We start from the raw sequence: 21,757 nt of genomic DNA on the forward strand, positions 1-21,757 counted from the left end.
TGTTTCCTGGTGCTTTTTGCCTAGTGTTGACAAGGATGCGGCCATGGGCTTGAGTGTTCCCATGGTCTAATATAATGGGCTGGCTCTTGCTCGTTTCTATGCCTCGGACGCCATCTCTCCTTGATCTTTCCCGGGGGCTATATATCTGTCTCTTGGAACCTCTGGGCAGAGTCTTGTCTTTCAGCATCTGTGTCTTGTACAATACGACAAGCACCCTACGACAGTCTAGGGCTTGGCTGACAAGGACGAGAGACTGCGATTGGGCACCTGGTGTATACTTCTACCATCCTTTTTTCAGATTCTGTACAAAGCCGTGTTACACGAATCATCTGCCAAGATGATGACCAAAATCCTCTCCAAGAGAGGCTATAACTGGTGAGTCTTGTTTCTGACGGCTGGAACGAAGCGGACGATTGATTGACGGCGACACTTTTCAGGTTCATCTCCCTCGTTGCAGCAGCATGCATGGTTCTCTATGGTTACGATGCGTCCGTCTACAACTCCGTCCAGGGTTCCAAGAACTGGGTCAAATTTTTTAATAACCCAAATGAGAACATGATTGGCGCAGTCAACACGGCCTACACCGTGGGCGCCATCTTCGGCGGTTTCTTCTTGGGTGGTCCCATTGCTGATTATCTCGGCCGCAAGGTTGGAATGGGCGTCGGCTGTGTCCTTGTTATTGCATCCACCTTCATGCAGACATGGTCCCCACGTGGTAACATCGGATGCTTCCTTGCTGGTCGTCTCATCATCGGTATCGGACAGGGTATTGCCTTGAGTGAGTATCCTTTTCCAATGGAGTGTATTTTGTCTTGCGCTAATTGAGTATATTTGTGAAGCCGCCGGTCCTATCTATATTGGTGAGCTGGCGCCACCAGAGATTCGTGGAAAAATAATGACCTTCTGGCAAATGTTCTACTCCGTTGGATCTTTCATTTGCTTCTGGGTTAACTACGGTTGCACGCAGCATAAGGAGAACCTGGGCGAGTGGGACTGGAAGATGGTTGTCATATTCCAATTGCTCGTTCCCAGTCTGATTCTGGCTCTTCTGCCAACAATCCCCGGCTCTCCACGATGGTAAGCTGATGCAAACCTCAATACAACTTCAAAATAACTGACACGGTTGTCAGGTTCCTCCAGCGAGGTGACAACGTTGAAAAGGCCCGCGCTGCTCTGCGCCGAGTCCGTGAGACTGAAGAGGAAGTGGAGGAGGAAATCTTGAGAATCCGTGAGGCCCTCGAGTACGAAAAGGAAGCCATCTCCAGCAACTATAGTGCGCTCTGGAAGGACAAGTCCCTCCGTAAGCGTATGGCTCTGGCGCTCATCATTAACGCCGGTCAACAAGTCACTGGACAAGGTTCCCTGAACTCGTACTCGACGAAGATCTACCAGAAGGTGTTTCCCAGCGCCGGAACGATCGCTCTCATCAATGCCCTCAACGCCACCTTTGGTATTATCTTTACTTTGAACGCCGTGTGGATTATTGATCGCTTCGGACGCAAATTCCTCCTGATTGTCGGTGGTATCGGCATGGGTCTTTGCATGATCATTGTCGCCGCTGTTGAAACTGAAACACCATCGCCGCACGGGGTGAAAACAGAACCCGTCGGAATATCGATCGTGTTCTTACTATTCCTATTCATCTTCTTCTGTAAGTTATCGTGGTCCGTTCCGTACTCGACCCTACTAACATTTTTGTCTCAGACAAACCCTCTTGGGGTGCAACCGTGTGGATTTGGACGTCCGAGGTATTCTCGATGAACGTTCGTGCCCAGGCCGTAGGTATGGCCTCGCAGACTCAGAACGTCGCCAATGCCATTTTCCAACAATTCTTCCCCATTTTCCTGAAGAACTGCGGGTTCTACGCGTTCTACATGTTCGCAGGTGTGAACTTCTTACTTGCCGTCTTCGTCTGGTTCTTCATTCCCGAGACCAAGCAAGTTCCCCTGGAGGAGATCGACGCTCTCTTCGGGGGCGCCAACCATGTTACCAACGGCGAGCGGATGATGATTGGAGAGAAGGAGAGACATTTTGAGAACGAGGCCAATGAGAAGAGTGATGCGGTGACTATTGAAAACCTCGAGGCTAGACGGTAGATGTCTGCCGGCAAGTGCCCAAGTGCCGTTGATATCATGACCTTGCTGTATCCAGCTAATGTTTATAAGTGGTCAATCTGGTATTGATACTACGTACAAGACTGAGTATTGTGTTAGTTTTGCTCGCTGTATAAAAATGCGTATTTCGGCTGGCCTTGTGTAACATGCTCGTAACCACCTTAATTGTCACGGCAACCTACAACCATTGGACAAGCCACGCCTGTCAGCTAAGGTAGTTCATAGACAGAGTCAGGCGATTCACAGGCCGCGACTTCTCGACGTTAGACAGAGAGTCTGGAAGGAAACCCACCCCACAGAACCATTCCAACCAAATCTTTGATCATCACTCGAGTGCGTAGTAACTAACTGGTCCACTCGAAAGGAAGCAACCTGATCAACCACTAGTATCCATTCCTTTTCTAAATCAAGCTTGAGCGGAACCCCATTCCGCCCTGCATCAACAACCGACAGAAAACGGTGGATAAGCCGTGGTCCACCGTCCGTTGATCCATCCCCGCAGTGGAATCACTCCGCACTTTGCAAAGATCTGGGGAAGCTGGGGTTGTGAAGAACCCCGAGTCACGACCACAAGTACAAGTATCATGCTTCGCAAAGAACTGGAATACTTCGTGTATGGTTTTGCAGTAGATCACCAATTGAGAGCATTGTATATTGCAGGTATATTGCTTTTGAATCCTAGCATGGATCGAGTCTGGTAAAGCCATCCTCTAAATTGAACTCAGTCACTCGCGAAATACTCTCCAGTTCTGTAGTTGTGATCTACTGGGGAGCGGAATTGCCGTGTCTCGTGCATGACTCGGCAATCCACCGCGGAATCAGGGCAAAGATCCGCAATATGCGGGGTGTGCGTACGACATATGCATATTGAGCTTGTCGAATGTCTATAAGAGGGTGGATATCGTCGATCTCATAGCGTGTAAGGTAGTACTTTCTAGTAGGGCTATAGTCTAGCTGCTGCTTGTCTTACTTTAGTAGGTACGAGTACTAGTACCGACACAATGGACGAAAAAGACGAGTGCACACACTCCACCATCGAGGATATCAAGTCCGCTTCCTTCCCGCCAGATGAACTCGATCGCGCAGCGGAGAGACGGCTCCTATGGAAATGCGACTTGCACGTTGTCCCCATTCTCACTGTCCTGTTCATGTTTGCCTTTCTCGACCGCATCAACATCGGGAATGCCCGGTTGATGGGGCTGGAGAGGGACCTGGGGATGACCGGGCATGAGTACAACATCGCCCTATTTGTGTTTTTCATTCCGTATATTCTCTTCGAGGTGCCGAGTAATATGCTCTTGAAGAAGATGAGGCCGTCGTGGTGGTTGAGTGGGATTATGTTTGCTTGGGGTGTGTTTAGCTCTTCTGTGCGGTTGCCGAGGTGGTGAGCGATGCTGACAGTGCCCCAGGGATTCTGACTGTCTGTCAAGGCGTTACGAAGAGTTTTCAAGGATTGGTGGTGTGTCGGGTCCTCATTGGGGTGTTCGAGGCGGGTTTCATGCCTGGTACTTTTCTCTTTTGTCCGCGTTTCAAAGCTCTCATGCTGACTTCTCATGAGGATCCGTCTACCTGATCAATATGTACTATCGTCGTCATGAGCTCCAATGGCGACTCAACGTCTTCTTCAGTGCGAGTATCTGTGCTGGCGCAATTAGCGGGGTAGATCCATCATCCTTCTCTTGATTTACGAGGTTGCTGATGCTTTCAGCTACTCGCTTACGCCATCAACAACATGGACGGTGTCGCCGGGTACAGTGGCTGGCGCTGGATCTTCATCCTCGAGGGTCTCGCCACCATTGTCGTCGCGGTCATCGCTAAGTTCATCGTCGTCGATTGGCCCGAGACCGCCAGGTTCCTGACCGAGGACGAGCGAGCGCTGCTCCTCCGCCGTCTAGCAGAAGACCAAGGTGAAGCGAGGATGGACCGTCTGGATAAGAAGTCATTGCGACGTGCCTTTTCAGATCCAAAGATCTACCTGGGGTATGTCCTATGTCCACCGTCCTTCGATCTCAAAGTAATAAAGAACTGATGGTGATTCCCTACGAAGACCACTTATGTACTTTGGCATTGTCAATACCGGCTACGCGGTCTCCTTCTTTACCCCCACCATCCTCAACCAGCTAGGATGGACCGCCGTCCGAGCCCAGGTCATGAGTATCCCCATCTACTGCGTCGCCACGGTCATCGCCCTCTCCGCCGCCTATGCCAGCGATCGACTTCGCCACCGATACCTGTTCACATTGGCAGGCTGTCTCGTTGCAACCGTGGGCTATGTGATACTGCTCTGCCAGGCATCCGTGCCCGTCGGGGCGCGCTACTTTGCCGTCTTCGCCATCACAGGCGGCGGGTACCTGACGCAACCGATCCTCATGGGCTGGCTAAGTAACAACATGGCGGGTCATTACAAGCAGTCCATTGCGTCGGCAATGCAGATTGGATTTGGCAATTGTGGAGGGCTGGTGGCCAGTAACATCTTCTTCAAGGAGGAGGCTCCGCGATATACTACCGGGTACGGGGTGAGTCTGGGGATGACCTGGATTTGCGGAGCGGCGTGCGCCTTGTTCCTGACTTACTTGGCGAGGGAGAATAGGTTAAGGGATGCAGGTAGAAGGGACTGGAGGCTGGAACTGCCCCGGGACGAATTGGAGAATCTGGGCGATGACCATCCTGCCTTTCGATTTACTTATTAAGTGGAGTCGAGGTGGTCAGTGACCGTCACATTTTTGGACACGTCTGTATATCGTTCTATTCAAGACAAAGCCGTGGTCCAGTGGCCTGCGAACAGTATATTCCCAGGATGATATGGCTACGCCATTGAATCGAAACACGTATTCATATGTGCAGTTGCTGCTCCACTGGCTGCTGGTTGCGCGAATAGTGTACTCTCCCTGTCTTGACGTGCTTGAACCCTCCTGATTCAAGATCCTTAGGCCATACAAGAGGGCAACAGCAGTCTTATCCTGAGAGTCAACAGACCATATCGTGATTTGCGCATCTTGGGGACTATCTGTGAGCCGGTACACAAAACTTGCGAGCTTCTGACCACTCTCCTCGTACAGATATTCTTTCTCATAAGCGGGGCTGGACGGATACCGCGGGAAGAACGTAGAAATGCCGGATGTTATACCGTCTTGTCCTGATCGAGTAAAGTCCCAGCTGCCGTGAAGGGCTCGAAAGACCGCCATGGTCACTGCTGGACTGGCACTTTCCCTTCTAGGTTGCAGAGTCTCTTGCAGAGCCTGCAAACTCGTTTGGACATCGGCGGTCCCTGGACCAGACATGGCATACCGTGCCGGAACAACAGGGCCAGGTCGTTCGTCGAGCTCCGTCAAAGGAGCACAGCATATCCCTAGATCCCGAGCAAAGGACTCCATCAGCCCGGTATAATCTCCCATTGGGAACTGTCCTCGGTGGAGGTTCGGATCCGCACTCCGGTATTCGCGAACTTTCTGTCTTTCTTGTGCTTTGCTCTCCAGCTCTGTCGCGGAAAACTGAATGCCATGCTCTGTGTCGTCTCCAGCCCAGGTCTGCGCAAGACTTCGGGCCTGCATTTCCATGACGCCCCAGTACGGTCCTCTATAGAAGCCGACAAAGCCCAGATCAGGGATATTGGCATTAGAAGCGCCCTTTGGGTCTAGGATCAGCGGGAAGAAGGAGTCATCGGGTGAATACTCCAGTGCAGAGAGAACGTCTTCAGGGAGAAACGCGAGCGAAGGAAACGGCCTAAATCCCGTAGCCAGGACAATCCCTGCAACATCATAGAGCGACATGCTCTCTTTCCCAGGTAGCTCAATGTCAACTTTTGCCGGACCAGGTGAGGAAGCATGCACGGCTGAAACACGGCCGATGACTGTTCTGATTGCTTTTGACCGGACGAACTCCGCGTAATCATTCCCTATACCTACCCACCGAGGTTGCAGAGTCTCCTCTTCGCCACCCTTTAACCCATTATCGCCAGGGCCGATGCTCGTATAGTCTTCCCCTAAGACGGATCGGAAATAATCGTTCACTTTGGCGACCTGCGCTGCCGAGACAGGGCCAAAGGCATACTCAACCGGCCCTGGTGGCCGCCGGGCCAAATCATACATAGCCAAATCAAGCGGGAGCAGAGATACCGTCTCCGTGCCAGTCGCATTGTCCCTCTGCGCGTGTGGTATATAGGTCGGCACCGTCCAGAAAGGCCGGCTGGATATGTGGTAGACTTCGGGGAAGCTACCTGTTTGCACCGATGACCCCGGCGCATACCTCAATGAGGAAACGTGAAGGGCGAGAGAGGAAGCTGCCTCCACGCCCGACATACTTCCCCCTACGACAACTAACCTTCCTCCATCAGAGCCCTTCTCAACAATCGCATCCAGATCTTCAAGGCTGCGTAGCGCAGAGCTGTGGACAGTCCTGTCGGCGAAGGCAGCAAGTTCAGGGATGTCCGGCGTATACGGACGAGAGAAGTACCCCGAAGCAACGACCAGGAAATCAAAGTATTCGGTTTCCACTGCGCGCTGCTCGGTATCATCTCCCTGCTCCTCATTTCCACTGTTTCGACTATATCAGCCATGCAATAGGCAGGAATCCCGAACAAAGTACCTCCTCTGCACCCACTGCACGGTCCATCGCGGCTGGCCACCCACCACCTCCCGAACCGCACGCACAACCTCACACCCCAACCTGACCACCTGGTCAGATAAGTACCGCTCCGCATAGGTCTCCAGGTATCTGCCCACTTGCCATGCCTGCGGGAACATAGGCACATCCGTACCCCCAAGCACCGACTCCCAGGCTAAATCGGAGAAGGAGACGGTGAAGCGACTGAGGTTCGTTCGCATGGACGGATTCACTGGTCCAGCTGCGCCATGATCTTTTGAGACAGAACCGGAATTGGAACCCCTGCGATTGCGACGAATGGGCCACAAGCCGCCTATCTCATGGCGTTTCTCGAAGATGCTTGGGCTGAATGTGCCCTCCGGGAAATGGTGCAGGAGTGTTTTGGCCGTAACGAGGCCGGACGGCCCGGCGCCTACTAAACAGTGAGTTCTTCAGGGGACTTGCGAATCCCAATATAATCTCTGATTATATTGGTGATTATATCGGTGTGAGGCAAGTTTGTCTACCTATAATAGCGACCTTCTTTGGTCGCAGCATTCCGTTGCTTGCTATCTTATCCGCTTGCGAGTTACCCCTCACTAGGAGTGTCTATGGTCAGGTGCATGAAAGATTTGGGAGACGAATACTAAAGTGAAGGTGAGACCATGCTCATGTCAGTCCTCTATTCACCTGATATTAGTAGGATGGGTGTCAATTATAGCGAGAAAGACCGGTGGGCCTGTAGTCGTGGTTGTTGTTGCTGCTGCGGGACTAAATATATGTCGACGGAAGTATGAAGCACAGCAACGAGGGGCACCCGCAGGAGACATAAGTACCCCAAGTATCTAACCAAATCAGCTACTGAGAGCCGAAGATGAGAAAACACTGAAAAGTTATCGATTCCCACTAGACTACGGAGTAGAGGAGTATCCATCTGCTGTTATCAACTTATCATTATCAAAAATGAACAGCTCAGAATTACTGTTGTTACGCCGGCAAAATCACCAAAGCTCCAAGCTAAACAAGAACAACGTTGGAAAGACGGATTCTAAACAGGAGGGTATCTATCACAAAAGAAATTGTCGCCTTGAAGTAAGACACAAAAAAGACAATGCCTGCTATGGCATTAAATGAGAGCAAAAAGAATAAAAAAGAAACGGCCCGAGCCGCGGATCGAACGCGGGACCTCTCGCAGATATGCTTGGGTTTTTCCCTAAGCGAGAATCATACCACTAGACCACCCGGGCAATTGTTGTTGAAACGAGGTTACGTTAATCGCTCCTCAAGCTGTCTGAGATTCTTTGCTAGGTTGTTGCTGTTGCGTTGCGTTGCGGCAGGGGGGATAGACTTGCATACCTGGCGCGGCATATCGGGCGATGGCGTCGACGCCAAGAGAGCGATGAGAGTCACTCGTTTCCAATCCAAATCGATAGGATAGGAATTTCCTTGTGATTAATGAGCCATTTTCGGTTTGAGCTGACGGTGCTCGAACCAGACCAGTACTCGGTGTCGACAAGGAGGACAAGATATGGGCGGGGTAGTTCTCGGTCAGAAGAGACGAGTATGTCATCGGTAAAGTCAATTTGATTAATATGCCAGTCTCTCAAGCCAGGCGGATATTTGCAGCTCCGTGCGCCGTTCTGGTTTGAACGAGTCGGAGAAGAGCTGGTTGGTGACCAGCGTGTCGATATTCCTTTCCGTCAAGGGGATTTTGTATTGGCTCTTCTGTTTCAGGAGTTCTCTCTCCGCTCGTGCGGAGGGTGACAACCTGGAAAGTGTATTGCGGATTCGTTGAATGCCACCGCCGCGGAAGGAGGACATCCGTGGAGGGCCGAAGGGGGTATCGACCCTCCAGGGGTCCTCTGAAGCGATAGAGCGAGCGTTTTTCTTGCGTTGCGAGCGGAATCTGGACATTGTGATGGATAGGATGACTGGTGGGAGTTTCGGAAGCGCTGAGGATAGAAGAAGAATAGTTGTGGATAGTTGGGGGTTGTTGTCGATTGAAGGGAGACGCAGGGAGGGGAGGATGGGTGGGATGGCTGTATTAAGTATTTAGGAGGGCAGTCAGTTAAGCAACGACTAGAGAAGACAAAGTTTGACCCACAGGCAGTCACTCGGCTAGACAGAGACAGGCAGAGTCCAGACAGGGAGTTATGGAGTGAAATGAACTCATACACCTCGTGCGGGGCGTTCTTGCTGAAACTCCTCGGAGAAGGCCAGAATACTAGGACTGGAAGGTCTACCGGCAAAGATGTGCCGAGAGTGAAACGAATGATTGGGGAACTGCGACGTCAGGCTCCCTAGCTTGGCAATCATCATCGGAATTCCATTTGATCGAGGCAATAATGTGAATGGTTGACTCTTATTGATCGGTTGGTTATGTGACAGGCCAGAAACACTTGGCAGACATGCTACTTGATGGACAAAACGTACCTCTCTAGTACCTACCTTAGACTTCTTATTACTGAACAGGAGCATTACTCATGAAAAAAGTAGATACCCTGACACTTCAGAGTGCAGAGGCTCCTAGGACCTGTACCTGAGTACCTCGAACGGCGCTTTACTGAGAGCCACTCAACGACGTCATCAACCAGTAACCTACCGAGTTGCTCAGCGTGGTACTTACGAATCCAGATCCACAGCTATGAAACCATGAATTACTTACTACAGTACTCATTCCCCCAGGAGATTCTCCTTGTATCGAGCCAAGACAATCCGAATTCCCGCTCAAATAGTTCAATCCAATATCTTGAGCTGATGATTGACCGGGGCGCATACCAAGCACTTGGCGTAGATCATTGTACTACTGAGTATGGAGTACTTTATCCCTTTTCCTCTTCCGGGTACCTCAGAGTACCAGCTTACCTCAGTACGAAAAACAAATAAATACAACAGAGCGACAGCCATGAGATAGCCAGAAACTGACATAATTGCTTTTCTATAGCTGATTGTACCCGTAGGCCGTAGGAATTACCTACCGTTCCGTGCATACTCCACACTCCGCATTGACTCGGTGGAGCCAGCGAGCCGCGATACATTCATCACCGCTTGGCAGAAGTGGGCGCAGAGGATGAATTATTTACGAGCCCTGCGATTGACGCCTCAAGCATGCTGACCGTCATCTTCTCGTCTCCTTTGATGATCATCGCGAGGATATCAAAAACAGGCAAAAGGTATATCCAAGCAAAGGCATACTGTAGAGACAATGTCTCGGGGCTACCTACACCGCGACAAGTGACAACAGGTTACACTGCATGGATCCGAGCATAATGATCTTAACAGGAAAATATGCTCGCGTGCGGCGCCTTTTGCGCTGAGCAGATGAAAGTCGAAGTGCACGGACGAGTCCAGCCCTTTCAACGCACCATACCTCTCTACGGGGAAAGGAAAAGAAATGACATAGACTACCTAGACTAACCCCTGCCCAGTGCTGCACCGGATTCCCCTCATGACTGTCCGGGTTTCGAGAAGACGACTGGAAGGTTCGTCTGATTGGTCTGTGCCCCTCCCTGTCGCAACAGGTGTTTGCCACTCGATAAGGCAGCGAGTGAGACACCCACTATCCGCGTTCAAGTGCCCCGGTGTTGTTAGAGATAATTAGGTTTCATCCTCGATGCTTCAGGCGGGGGCGTGTTCGGACTTGGTACTACTAGTGAGCTATGGCTGCTGACGCATTGATCGTTCTGATATGTTCGTTTACGGAGTAGAAGTTTAACTTGACCTAGAGGTGATTCGTTCAAGTGTATTGGTTGCGGCAGTAAGTCGGTATTTGATTCCGTAAACCCCAAAGATCATTATTCATTATAAAGTCCCAGTAGCCATGCGCCTTCATATTCCATTACCGAGAGAAAACAGAACACCACCCAGGATCCCTTTTGAAACAGGCTAAACCTCCTGACGCCGGAACAATGGAAATACAATCTATACAATAAGCAAGTCCTTGACACTCATTCCCATCTTCTTTTGCGAGTCCTGTGTCGATATTGCGCTGTTCTTCCGAGACTCAGGACTCGCAACACCCTCCTGCACAGAGCCAACAGTTCCGCGGCGATCCCTGTTCAGCATGAGCAGGGCGGCGGAGGCCTCATGGTCAATGTCCGCGTCGTTTCCAGACGAGGCATTGCTGGCTCGTGGCTGAATGACGGGCGAGGTAAGCGTTGATGACGGGACGGTCCATGAGCCACGTGGAGGGTGCATGGTCCCCTCGCCATAGCGGACTGGACCTAACGCCGGGCTGGGAAGGATCGCAGGCAAAAATTCGATCGCTGTCCCTATTGACGGCATGCGGCTACGAGGAGAGAAAGCTGGTGAAGTGTGGTTGGTGTGAGCGCCGTTAGGCAGTAGCTCTGGAGACACAGACGTTGATTGCGTCCCACTGCGAACTTCACCGAGCATCTCGGGTGACGTGGGAGAGGGAGGAGCAGGCGGCATGAACGGCGATGCCGTCGTCCGTTGACTGCCGGCCGTCTTGAGGTCTTGGACACACTTTTCCAGGTAATTGACATATTCAATGCTTGCCTGTGCGGAAAGTCAGTGATCGCTTGCAGCTATTATTTGGAAAGCAAGAAGGATCGTACCTGCAAAATGGCAAGTTTGTGCATGTCCTGACCCCGGCAAGCGGGAATCATGTCCTTGAGAGTCGCAAACTCCTCGTTCATCTTAGATCTCCGCCGACGCTCGATAAGACTGTGCGCCGTTTTCCTCGCGATTTTCCGACCTGCAGCGCTTGTCGCACTAGGCTGCTTTTTCTTCGAGTTGGCAGACGCTGCGGCGTTTGCATTGCTGGCAGGCTGGTTCTTCGCGTTATCCTTGGTTGAAGGCTTGGTGTTTGTTGTGGCAGGCTTGGCCTGGGTTTGTGTCTTGGGCTTCATCTGGATGATCTTGCGGGTCCGGGTCGGCGGAGGGGGAAGATCAAAATCCTCAAGTAACCTCTTGGTACCAGCCTGACGCGGAGGATTTGCATTGCGGCCCACGCCTGTGAGTTCGGGTGAGGTAGGAGAAGCAGGAAAGTAGGCCGAGGAGTCTGATTTGGAAGGTCTCCTGCTCGCGCTCGCGCTTTTGGATGGACTTAGAGCAGCTGGAGGCAATGCAAAGGCGTCTGCACCGTCGACGGAGGTTTGTTCCTTGATGATGAATTCTCCAGACATTGAAGGAGTTGGGGGAAGACGTGAACGCGACATGATGGCAGGATCGGTGTATTAAACCAGCACCTAGTCTGGGGTAGGGAAAATAGAGAGGTCTGAATGAGCCGACGAAAGGCCTGGAGCAGCTAGGTAGCAAGCTGTAGTACGACAATCAGATTGTCGTTGTACAAATTGACCGTAGAAGAGACACGTGTGAGACGGGCAACAAGGGAGTGAGAGAAAGACGGAAGATGAGAAAAAAGGAGACAGCAGCCTCAGGTCTATTAAGAACGAGTCAATTGCGTACACAGATAAGAGAAAGTTTCCTTAGTCGGACCCCTGTCCCTGAGACTCTTAAAATCTGGGACATTGTTCACCAAGTCGGAAACATGGTGGAGATGCGAATACCGTGCTGAAGATGATTCGACCCGCCGAAAGACATGTGCAGAGAGGTGGGAAATGGAGTGGACGATCGACAAAGTTCAATATGTTAAGGACTTAAGGTAAAAGGCTAGGCAGGACCTTCAGACCTACAGACACTGAGCGAAAATGGGTGTCGCGTGCTTTGGGGTTTGCCCACGCGGTAGCTTCTCGGGCTGTGATAGGCTGGTCCACCGGGGGGTCGGCGAGGCACGAGACCGGCTGCCCTGGGTTCATCTCGTCCACCAATTTGGGGCTCGTGCTGCTGTTCAAGGCTTTGATAAGGGGACACGGAAAGATGAATCCGGAGAAACCAGGGTGCACTGATCATCATCTGGCTTTGACTCTATGTTACCTCTTGAGAGTTTACACGCACACCTTTTCCTGTTATGTCCCTGGGTAGCAGTAATCACTAATCGCTGGAAAATAATACCTCAGTCCTTGCTTACATTGAGTACCCAACTGATGATCTTTCGTCTGGTAAGGATTAATTATGAGAGTTAGCCCCTTGATGATCAGTCAAGCTTTGTCATTTTCCTCATGTTGGGCCGTTGGCTTGAATAAGATATAGAATACGATTCATACCTGCGGCATGTGTGGTCATGCCTAATAAGTCCAACCAGCTGCAATCACACCGGGAGGATTCCGAGTCCATTGAATGCGTCTCATCAGTACGTACCTAAGTGCGCTCGATGTCAAATAAGGTATACTTTCCGAGAAGATATTCTTCCAAGAGCATACTTGATTGAGCCGGTTTCCGGCTGATCGTAATAGCATATCGAGCCACTGTAGCTGAATAGCGGAAATTATAAGCTATACGTACTCTCCTGGTTGACGTAGTATTCCTCAAGTACTACGATTCAGGAGTTACGATTAGCTGCTTCGTAAATCTGAATAAAGATATGCAAATATACCATCCTATTATGCTGTCATCGCCGGCTCTGAAGTGGACAGAGGAAATTGCTAGCAATCCGCCATGACTCAAGCGGCAATTCTCCGCGCCAGCATACCCTCGGAGGAACCTGCCGTTTTGTTCAAAATAGAAGGGATCTGACCTTGGCAGTCAATGCATCGGAAAATGCTTGGCCACGAGAGATCCCTCATTTCCGCGCTACTTTCTTCAGATAATTGTGGGCACTCATGAAGCATGGATACTTCTAAAGCCGTCGTCTATGAGCATCCAGTAGATCCAGGGATCTCATCAGTGGCTGCTTTCTTGCAGCTCAGCTCTCACGCGGCACTCCTCTCTAGTACAAATCAGTCTAGGCAAGTGACTGTGATATACACTGATCGACGTTTCATACAATACTCTGCTGGATATGTACTATTCTATCAGAGATTCCCCTGCATCTATTTGCTCTAATGAAAGGTGCATGCTTCAGTTCTAACGACGGAATCACCGAAATATCCGCTCCAGTAGAATCGCGCCAAAGTTCTTCTCCGCAGGCGAACCGTCCATTCTCCAGATACGATTTCCAGCCTTCGTACTCAACCAATGGCCATGGTCGCTGGCACTTTCCTCCTCTCCTTCGAGGCGCTGCCGGGGGCGTCGGTCGACAATGCACGCGCCTCTCGTCCACTGGCCCGTCGCCTCAACCCGGATATCCTCAGGTGAGGCATCGGAGGGCTTCCAGCCCGCATCCTCCGCGGTCAACGCGTACCAGACACAGACGGGGTCGTGCAGGCTGAGATCGACAGCATCGCCGACCTGGTCCCGGTGAAGGCTCTCGATGGTTCGGAACGTGTGCGCCATAAAGGCCGACATCCACTCCGCGAGCGGCGAGCCGGTTTCCAGGTGGGGTGCGACGGTTTGACGGAACAGGCCGCGGGTCATGCCGTGGCGGTGCGTGATGTCCAGCGGGAAGAGGCGGAGTGTGAGCTGTTTGCTTAGTTTAGCGGGGTAGGACGGGAGGGTGGTGCCGGATGGCATGGTGGTTTTAGGGTTCGGGGAGGTGAGGGCGAAGACGCGCGCCGCGGCGAATGCGTCGGCGTATGCGTTGAACTCTGCAACGGGTGTGACCTGTCACTTGTTAGTCCAGAAACAGACCTATAAGAACAGCTGGGAGTAAGCCTACATTGCCTGGTTCATTGACTGCTCCTCCCATGACTACTACTTCTTTGACCCGCAGGAAGGTCTCGGGATCCTCCGCGGAAGCGAGGGCCAGATTGGTCAGCGGACCGACGGCCACGAGGGTGACGGTGTCGGGATCGTTCTCGCGTAGTACGCGGAGGATTTCTTGGTGTGCGGGCCGCTTGGAGGCAATGAAGGATCGATGCGCCGAGTCTCCAGTGCGTATGGGCTCGATGACAGTGGGATCCGCCGAGGGATCGAACATATGCTCCCATGTTTCCTTTGGAGTGAAGTGCGGATGCTGCGATGGTCAGCATCTGTGGAGAGACTGTCGAAAATGTCAACATACGCTAGCGTGAATGCCCCCAAGACCGTCAGTTCCATCTGTGCATCAACTAGTTAGCATCAATGGCGAACTTCTCTGTGACAAGGGTGCATACGAAAATAATCGGCCAACATCTTCTGATCTTCTAGAGGGTCCTCGGCCCCAACGGCAACGACGGGTCGACAGGCGTGCAGAGCGCCAAACCCTTCAGGCCGGCCCTGTTCGCGACGCCATTGCATCTCTCGCTCCAGAATGTGGAACATGGAGACGACATTACGGAGGCAGCTTTCCATAATTAGCAATTGAAAATTGATGCAACTAGAATGACGGCGACTCACCTCCTCACTTCGATGTTGCCAAAGGTCAGAGAGATGAGTAGCAATTCGACCTCTTCAGGCTGTGCGGATAAAGCAAGGAGGAGTGCGAGGATGTCATCGATGCCCTGTTCACATCATGTCAGTTTTTGTATACGTATTGAAGCTGGCGAAGGCATACAGGATCGGTGTCGATGATGATCTTCTTCGGCGCCATGATGCGGTGAGTCGATGAATCAGTCTTATGAGCGGTCAATGTTTGACAAGTCCACCAAAAATGAGTGGTGCTTTCTTGGACCAAATCGTTGTAGAAGTTGATAGTTAGAAAGGCAACAGAAAGTGGGATGGGAAATCCTACAGTCTTGGCTCTGTTATCATATTCCCCACCATATGGAGCACTGGGAACTTTCTCATCAAGACTACGGAGTAAGTGCGGAGTACTCCGATGTGGCTTAAGGTTACATAGTGTATTTGAACACGATCTTTTTATGTAATTGACCGCGGATTTGCAGGGGACAATTTGCTAACAAAAGCGGTGCCAGAATTTGGGCAGACTCGTAGATAGGTATGGAGTATACTTCCGGATGGAAATTATTATTCTAGAAGACAGCCACATTACCATGCTTAGGGTAAGGCTTATGCAGTTTTATGCATAACGGTGAGGTTCCTTTTGGCCTGGGGAATCAGGCAGCAACACCCATAGTTTTAACAGGAAGACTGAAGAACAGACGGTCGAGATTTCTTGACGTTATTATCTACCTTCAGGACAGAATGTGCGCGTCCTCGCATTACTCGTTGATCAAACATCAATCAAATGGATATGGATTCAAGTATAGGTACCCTTGTGGCGTCCAATGAGTCAATTGCTCATCCATAAACCAGTAAGAAATGTCGAGGTACGAGTTAGGAGTTGTGAGTATTTAACAAAATCATCATTCCAACTGAATATTTAGTACTTCTGTATTCGAATTGTTCGCCAGTTTTGGAGGTTCTCTTGACGTTGGTACATAGTAAGATAGATAACTACCTACCCTGTGGAGGATGACTCGGCAGTCAAACCGTCAACGTGGCCTGTTCTTCTTTGGTGCAGCCTTACTATGATTGTGACTATTACACTAGTTACTGCGCGTGTATCTCGGCACCAATCATGCCAGCCCTGTGTCAGTAATATGGAATCTAGACTGGATGACAAAGTCAGGGGAATGTGCTGATGGAAAAGGTCTGGAATAACTCATGGCTTGAGGGATTGGTTGGCTTCCCCCGCGCGCATTACCCCTGTCGTCTGTTTGATGATGGAGGGATCATCTAACTCCCTATGCAAGTGCCTTTGTCAATGCATTAAGGGGACTTCAATTTCAGAGTGAATGTCACTCACTACCTTTCAGACAATTTCGAGTCAGTTAATGATGTTTGAGGGCGGTAGATAGTATACCGACAGGTGAAGTGAAAGGAGGTGACAATCAAAACATTGGACGAAATTCATAAAACAATGTCTATCTATCAATTGATGGATGCTCGATAGGCTGAAATTCAATGATCGATGAAATTAATCATTTGTCAGTGAAATATGCCCCAGTGGAGACTTCCCAGTGCTACTCCGTAGCGCCTATTTAATCTCCTCTCAAAGGTACTCTCCGGAAAGTCCATACTGAGAGGCCCTGGAGAGCGGAGTTTAGTGACCGTGTCCTCTTCCGTCGTAATTATTATCACTTCGCTCCTCCTTTCCACCTCCTCTATCTACCTTTCACTACTACTTATTTCTCTTCCCCATCGGTCATTCACTCTCACTGACCTTCCAGCGATCCCTTCGGTTCATCATACCCTCATCTTTATTGTTCTCATCTCTCAACTGAGATCAACCAGCTGTCTCGATGTTCCTCTGGTGATCCCACCTCCCTTCCCCATTTTTCATGCCCTCGCGACCTCACCTCTTGACTTGCAACCAACTGCCCTGAGCCAGTCGGATATCTCTCTGGTCAACTCAATTCTCCCTGGCCAGCCTTTGTAAAAGGTGCGAAAATTGAGTTACTAAAGAGCCGGTCGCTCGAACGACACTGCTTCTTTCTGTTCGCGGACGCAATCTGTCCTCAGCGCGACTTCTCCGCCCGGAACCCCCTTCAACCTCCCATCCACCCACCGAGTCTCCAACCTCTCTGGGCCTGATGGTATAAATTGGATTGGGTCACTGCGAAACTCTCCAGCCAATTAATTATCCGCGATCAATCACTATCGGTACCAGGGGCTACTCCCTGCCCAGTGTCCTACGCCGTTCTGCCACCTTCCTCTTCAAAGAACGATCAATTGAGACGACGACCTCAATATCACGACTTTTCTCATACTATTTTCTTTTTTGTCCCTTTTGCTTCTCTTTGAAGAACGAATTTGCTGAGGTATGCTCCGTTCCCACACCGACGCGACACTTCGATCCTGACGAGCTGACACGTTGCGGATACAGCTTGAACCATGATGAATCCTTACATTAGCTGGGCTCTGCTACTCGTGGTGGCAGGTGGCCTGGGATGGTATTATAATGTCCCGAATTCCAAAGCTAAGACCGCAGTCAAGCCGGCGGTAGAGAAGATAGAAAGTGCGACTGGAGTGAAGAAGCCAAAGAAGAAGGCAAAAAAATCCCCCGAGCCTACTTCATCCACAACGACCAAGAAGGTCGAAGAGAAGCCCGCATTCGAGTACAAAGCTACGGAGGGTGATCATGGGGATGAAGAGATTGACCAGAAGGAGATGGCCAAGCGTTTTACCGCTGTGAAGAGTGGAATCCCCGCCCAGGTGAGCGGCAGCGAGGGTAAATCTCAAAAGAAGAAGAAGAAGACCACCAGCCAGCTCGAGGCTGAAGAGAATACGCGCTCCGGATCTCGCGTCTCGACTCGCACCTCCTCCACCGCTGGCGCCGACGCGGATGATGATCTCTCCCCCGCGGGGTCCCCGCCTACCGCCTCCTCCGCTGGATATGTATCGGACATGCTCGAAGCTCCTGCTCCCGGCGCGTCTGTCCTCCGTGTCACCGGATCCATGGAAGCGCCCCAGAAGAAGCAGAAGGCTCAGTCTTTCAAGCAGGTTGAAACGAAGAAGCAACGCCAGCAACGGGCGAAGAACGAGGCTCGTAAGCAACAAGTTCAGGAAGCCGAGGCAGAAAGACGCAAGCTTCTCGAGAAACAACTACACATGGCCCGGGAGGCTGAGCGCCGCGAAGCGGCCAAGTCCAAGCCCGTTGCGCCTCAGAGCAACGCCTGGCAGGCAAAGGAGGTGAACCCCACATCCAACGGCACCCCGAATGTGTCTCAGAGCCCCAGCGTGGAACTGCTGGACACTTTCGAAGCGCCGTCCTCTAAGCAGTCTCCTGCCACTGCCTCGAGCTCGAAGAAGTGGGACCAGGGCCTTCCCTCGGAAGAGGAGCAGATGCGTATTCTGGGTGCTGATCCTATTGATGACTGGACCACTGTGTCCAGCAAGAAGCCTAAGAAGAAGGGCGGAAAGGCCGATGAGAGCTTCAGCGAGGCCAGTGCGTCTGAGACCCAGGTGACACCTGCCGCTCCAGTGGCCGTTCCCGCTGCCCCCAAGGTCACTGTGACCCCCACTTATATACCCGATATTCTGCGCTCGAAGCAGAAGGGACACCCTCTCGACTCCGACTGGGCCGCTTAGAAGATCCGTGTAACATTTCGTTTCTTTTTCTTTTTATCCTTTGGAGACGAAGACAACGTCGTATAAGAGCAGCACGCTTCTCATTCCTTCCAAGAATCTAAGCCTTGGACTGTATTTATTATTCATGGCTTTGGCGTTTGGGCTGTCTTCGATATACCACAAAATGTCTAGTATCGGGTGAGATGGATTCATTCTACCACGATTGAGCGCGGGAAGAAGGAAAGAGAGAAACATGGTTGAATTGGCCAGAAGAAAGAAGAGACTCTATATGAGGAGAAAAATTGAGAAAGGGGAAAAAAAGAATTCATGTATTTTTCTTGTGTGTCTTTGTTGCGACCTCTTGACTGTTCTTATAACATATTTGCTTTTGATCAATAATTGATTGATGAATTCTATCAAGGGTTACGACATCTCATATTTCCAGTCTAACAGCGGCCTTAAATGCACATACTGTATGGATTCCATTATTTTGGTCATTCTTCTTCCCTTGTCATACGTAGATTTGGTCTTGTGAATAGGTATCTTCCCTCTGGCCCGAGCTCGAGCATTGGACAAGATCTACTGCTGATCTCAGGATCTGTCTACCGAGCCAGGGACTAAAATCCAAGGCACAGACAACCTGTCTAGGGTTCTCAGCTTGTACTGTGATTTGATCTTGAAAGTCGAGACGAGGAGAACAGATCTGAGCTTTGAGTCGACTTACGCGAGACTAGGTGGAGCTTACTTGCCTTTGTAGCTTAGTGTCGGTGAAGTGGTGAAGTAGTAGCCGTCTCAGATCTGAGGAGACTCAACTGTTTCTATATTTATGCTTCTTCTATACTCTGTAGACACGTAATATCTCGACAATTGGATCTGAAGTTCCAATTTCTTATTCTAATCCTCAAATGATCCTGTAGATAGTTGTAGTTGATGCTTGAGAACGACCTTGAGCTGTTGAATCAGGGACAAGGAACGGGCCTGAAGATCGGCGTCCCTGAATATGTGGGTGTGGGGTATTGGGACCTCTGGATATCTACAAACACCACCACACAGGCCGACAGTAGAGATGACCCTATTATGGAGGCTATTTAGTATATTTTTATGGCATTCCCAAATTTATAGAATATTTTAAAGAGCAACCTTCTGATGAATATGAGCAGAATCACTAGAGAATCGTGATGTCGTCACTGGGCGCGCAGGGAGGTGGACCTTGGCAACCTTGCCCAAACAGGACTAGAGGCGAGTTTCGGTCATCGTGGCCTGAACTGAACAAAGTGACCAGAACAAGAGTAACAAAGGGAACAACAAGAGATCAAGTCATTCTTATTATTTCTCCAAGTTCTTTTCTTCTTTCTGGTTACGATTGATTATTGACTTGCTTATTGATTGTTCCTTTGGGATAACTTTCTCTCGACGCATCCCTTTTATCATCGAAAGGTTTGTGATCCATCCATAGTCCTGTTTTCCCCTGTTTTGCTGGCCTCCCTCGCTTTCTTATTTGTTTCCTACTACTACGGAGTACGCCGTACAAAACAAACTACCACCACTACTACTCTCCCCGCCGCCTCCTCTTCGGCTCCTTGTGGATTCTGCTCCGGAGTTTCGTTGAATTTATCCTCCGTTTTGCACAAGCCAACCGACTGTTTACTGATATTGACGTTCGTCTGAAGTGATTATTCCGTCCTCTTCCACCGATTCATTATCCCGCCATGGCGCAGATTCGCGGCACTGCGGGTTACAACCTCGGTCACCAGAACCCCTTCGGAGGACCTGGACGAGCAGACGCAACGAGCGATCCGAGTCCTTTGGACGCTATTCGGGAACAGACAAGCAAGATTGAAGACTGGTTGGATACAATCTCGGATCCTGTAAAGCCGTACGTTGTCCTCTTCCACTTTGTCCGCGAGAAGGGATGGAGTATACAAACAAGGGCGAGCAAGCCGCAGCCTTATTCTAGAAACATACTGACATTGTGTCGTCTTGATTGGTAGCTATCTTCCTGCCATTGGCCGTTTCCTTATCGTGGTCACCTTCATCGAGGACAGCTTACGTATTATCACACAATGGAGCGATCAGCTCGTATACCTCCGTGAATACCGGAAAAGTAAGCGTCCCTGACTCGCCATACCAATACAGCTTTGCGACAAATCCCTAACACGATCTTCCTTATCCAGTTCCCTGGGGTATCACGCATACTTTCCTCATCCTTAACGTCATTGCAATGTCCGTATGCTCGTTCCTGGTCATCACCCGCCGCCACACTGAGATCGCCGTCGCCGGCCTGCTCGGAGTTGTCGTCACACAAGGTCTCGGTTATGGGCTCATCTTTGATCTCAACTTCTTCTTGCGCAATCTCAGCGTCGTCGGCGGTCTGCTCATGGTTCTCTCCGACTCGTGGGTTCGCAAGAAGTTCGTCCCGGCCGGATTGCCCCAATTGGATGAAAAGGACCGCAAGATGTACGTCCAGTTTGCTGGTCGCGTGCTCCTGATCTTCCTCTTCGTTGGATTCGTCTTCTCCGGCCAGTGGAGCTTGTGGCGCGTGCTGGTCAGCCTGTTCGGTTTCGTCGCGTGTGTCATGGTCATCGTCGGTTTCAAAGCCAAGTGGAGCGCCATCATTCTCGTGGTTTTGTTGAGTGTCTTCAACGTACTCGTCAATAACTTCTGGACTGTACGTTCAGTTCCCTGTGCGACGGATAAAGCTCGTAACTGACTCTCACTCTCAGCTGCACCCCCACCACCCCCACAAGGACTTTGCCAAGTACGACTTCTTCCAGATTCTATCCATTGTGTAAGTTTCTATTTCCCTGTCTCCACAAGTACTCGTGTCCTAACCAGTATAACAGCGGCGGTCTCCTTCTCCTGGTCAACATGGGTCCCGGCCAACTGAGCATGGACGAGAAGAAGAAGGTCTACTAGAAGTAGCAGGTTATATTCCACTCAAGGACAACCATTCCCCACCAAAACTTTGGCGTTCAGCATTTTCTTGCGAACGCGCACACATGTCCCTGAAGAATCTATTTCACACAAGACCTTCCACCTTTCCCCTCCACCTCTACCCTACCCCAAACTCATAGCTTTGGACTGGAACTCCGCCAGTGCAGCTTCTTCATCCTATCATCATCAGGAGTTCGACGCGTTGTGACCTAAATCGATTTCGAATTATTTGTTGG

General features: G+C 50.7%; 8 protein-coding genes and 1 non-coding gene across 9 annotated transcripts; 4 read left to right on the forward strand and 5 right to left on the reverse strand.

Moving 5' to 3' along the window:
• Positions 1–337: 337 nt before the first annotated feature.
• NFIA_013700 (putative MFS sugar transporter) lies at positions 338–2,096 on the forward strand (the record flags this gene model as incomplete). The annotated part of the gene is made up of 5 exons (XM_001264577.1): positions 338–375; positions 438–778; positions 840–1,077; positions 1,131–1,651; positions 1,705–2,096. 5 exons carry the CDS (start codon positions 338–340, stop codon positions 2,094–2,096), a joined length of 1,530 nt encoding a protein of 509 aa, XP_001264578.1.
• A 1,019-nt stretch (positions 2,097–3,115) lies between these two features.
• NFIA_013710 (putative MFS transporter) lies at positions 3,116–4,804 on the forward strand (the record flags this gene model as incomplete). The annotated part of the gene is made up of 5 exons (XM_001264578.1): positions 3,116–3,394; positions 3,475–3,619; positions 3,673–3,773; positions 3,823–4,094; positions 4,162–4,804. 5 exons carry the CDS (start codon positions 3,116–3,118, stop codon positions 4,802–4,804), a joined length of 1,440 nt encoding a protein of 479 aa, XP_001264579.1.
• Positions 4,805–4,819: 15 nt separating this feature from the next.
• Positions 4,820–6,937, reverse strand: NFIA_013720 (uncharacterized protein; the record flags this gene model as incomplete). Its single annotated transcript, XM_001264579.1, has 2 exons — positions 4,820–6,647; positions 6,699–6,937. The coding sequence occupies 2 exons, from the start codon at positions 6,935–6,937 to the stop codon at positions 4,820–4,822; spliced, it is 2,067 nt and encodes a 688-aa protein (XP_001264580.1).
• Positions 6,938–7,853: 916 nt separating this feature from the next.
• On the reverse strand, positions 7,854–7,942 carry NFIA_013730. Its single transcript has one exon. It is a non-coding gene; the product is annotated as a tRNA-Pro (tRNA).
• Positions 7,943–7,977: 35 nt separating this feature from the next.
• On the reverse strand, positions 7,978–8,609 carry NFIA_013740 (uncharacterized protein; the record flags this gene model as incomplete). The annotated part of the gene is made up of 2 exons (XM_001264580.1): positions 7,978–8,104; positions 8,347–8,609. The coding sequence occupies 2 exons, from the start codon at positions 8,607–8,609 to the stop codon at positions 7,978–7,980; spliced, it is 390 nt and encodes a 129-aa protein (XP_001264581.1).
• A 2,007-nt stretch (positions 8,610–10,616) lies between these two features.
• On the reverse strand, positions 10,617–11,875 carry NFIA_013750 (basic helix-loop-helix domain-containing protein; the record flags this gene model as incomplete). Its single annotated transcript, XM_001264581.1, has 2 exons — positions 10,617–11,213; positions 11,273–11,875. The coding sequence occupies 2 exons, from the start codon at positions 11,873–11,875 to the stop codon at positions 10,617–10,619; spliced, it is 1,200 nt and encodes a 399-aa protein (XP_001264582.1).
• A 1,759-nt stretch (positions 11,876–13,634) lies between these two features.
• Positions 13,635–15,165, reverse strand: NFIA_013760 (putative nucleoside hydrolase; the record flags this gene model as incomplete). The annotated part of the gene is made up of 6 exons (XM_001264582.1): positions 13,635–14,258; positions 14,314–14,610; positions 14,659–14,693; positions 14,750–14,919; positions 14,973–15,076; positions 15,130–15,165. The coding sequence occupies 6 exons, from the start codon at positions 15,163–15,165 to the stop codon at positions 13,635–13,637; spliced, it is 1,266 nt and encodes a 421-aa protein (XP_001264583.1).
• Positions 15,166–17,411: 2,246 nt separating this feature from the next.
• NFIA_013770 (uncharacterized protein) lies at positions 17,412–18,608 on the forward strand (the record flags this gene model as incomplete). Its single annotated transcript, XM_001264583.1, has 1 exon — positions 17,412–18,608. The coding sequence occupies one exon, from the start codon at positions 17,412–17,414 to the stop codon at positions 18,606–18,608; it is 1,197 nt and encodes a 398-aa protein (XP_001264584.1).
• A 1,688-nt stretch (positions 18,609–20,296) lies between these two features.
• Positions 20,297–21,503, forward strand: NFIA_013780 (protein ERV29; the record flags this gene model as incomplete). Its single annotated transcript, XM_001264584.1, has 5 exons — positions 20,297–20,463; positions 20,579–20,691; positions 20,762–21,255; positions 21,311–21,375; positions 21,431–21,503. The coding sequence occupies 5 exons, from the start codon at positions 20,297–20,299 to the stop codon at positions 21,501–21,503; spliced, it is 912 nt and encodes a 303-aa protein (XP_001264585.1).
• Between the last annotated feature and the right edge of the window lie 254 nt (positions 21,504–21,757).

This window comes from Aspergillus fischeri, genomic scaffold, assembly GCF_000149645.3.
Source record: "Aspergillus fischeri NRRL 181 1099437636249 genomic scaffold, whole genome shotgun sequence".
Lineage (NCBI taxonomy): Eukaryota > Fungi > Ascomycota > Eurotiomycetes > Eurotiales > Aspergillaceae > Aspergillus > Aspergillus fischeri.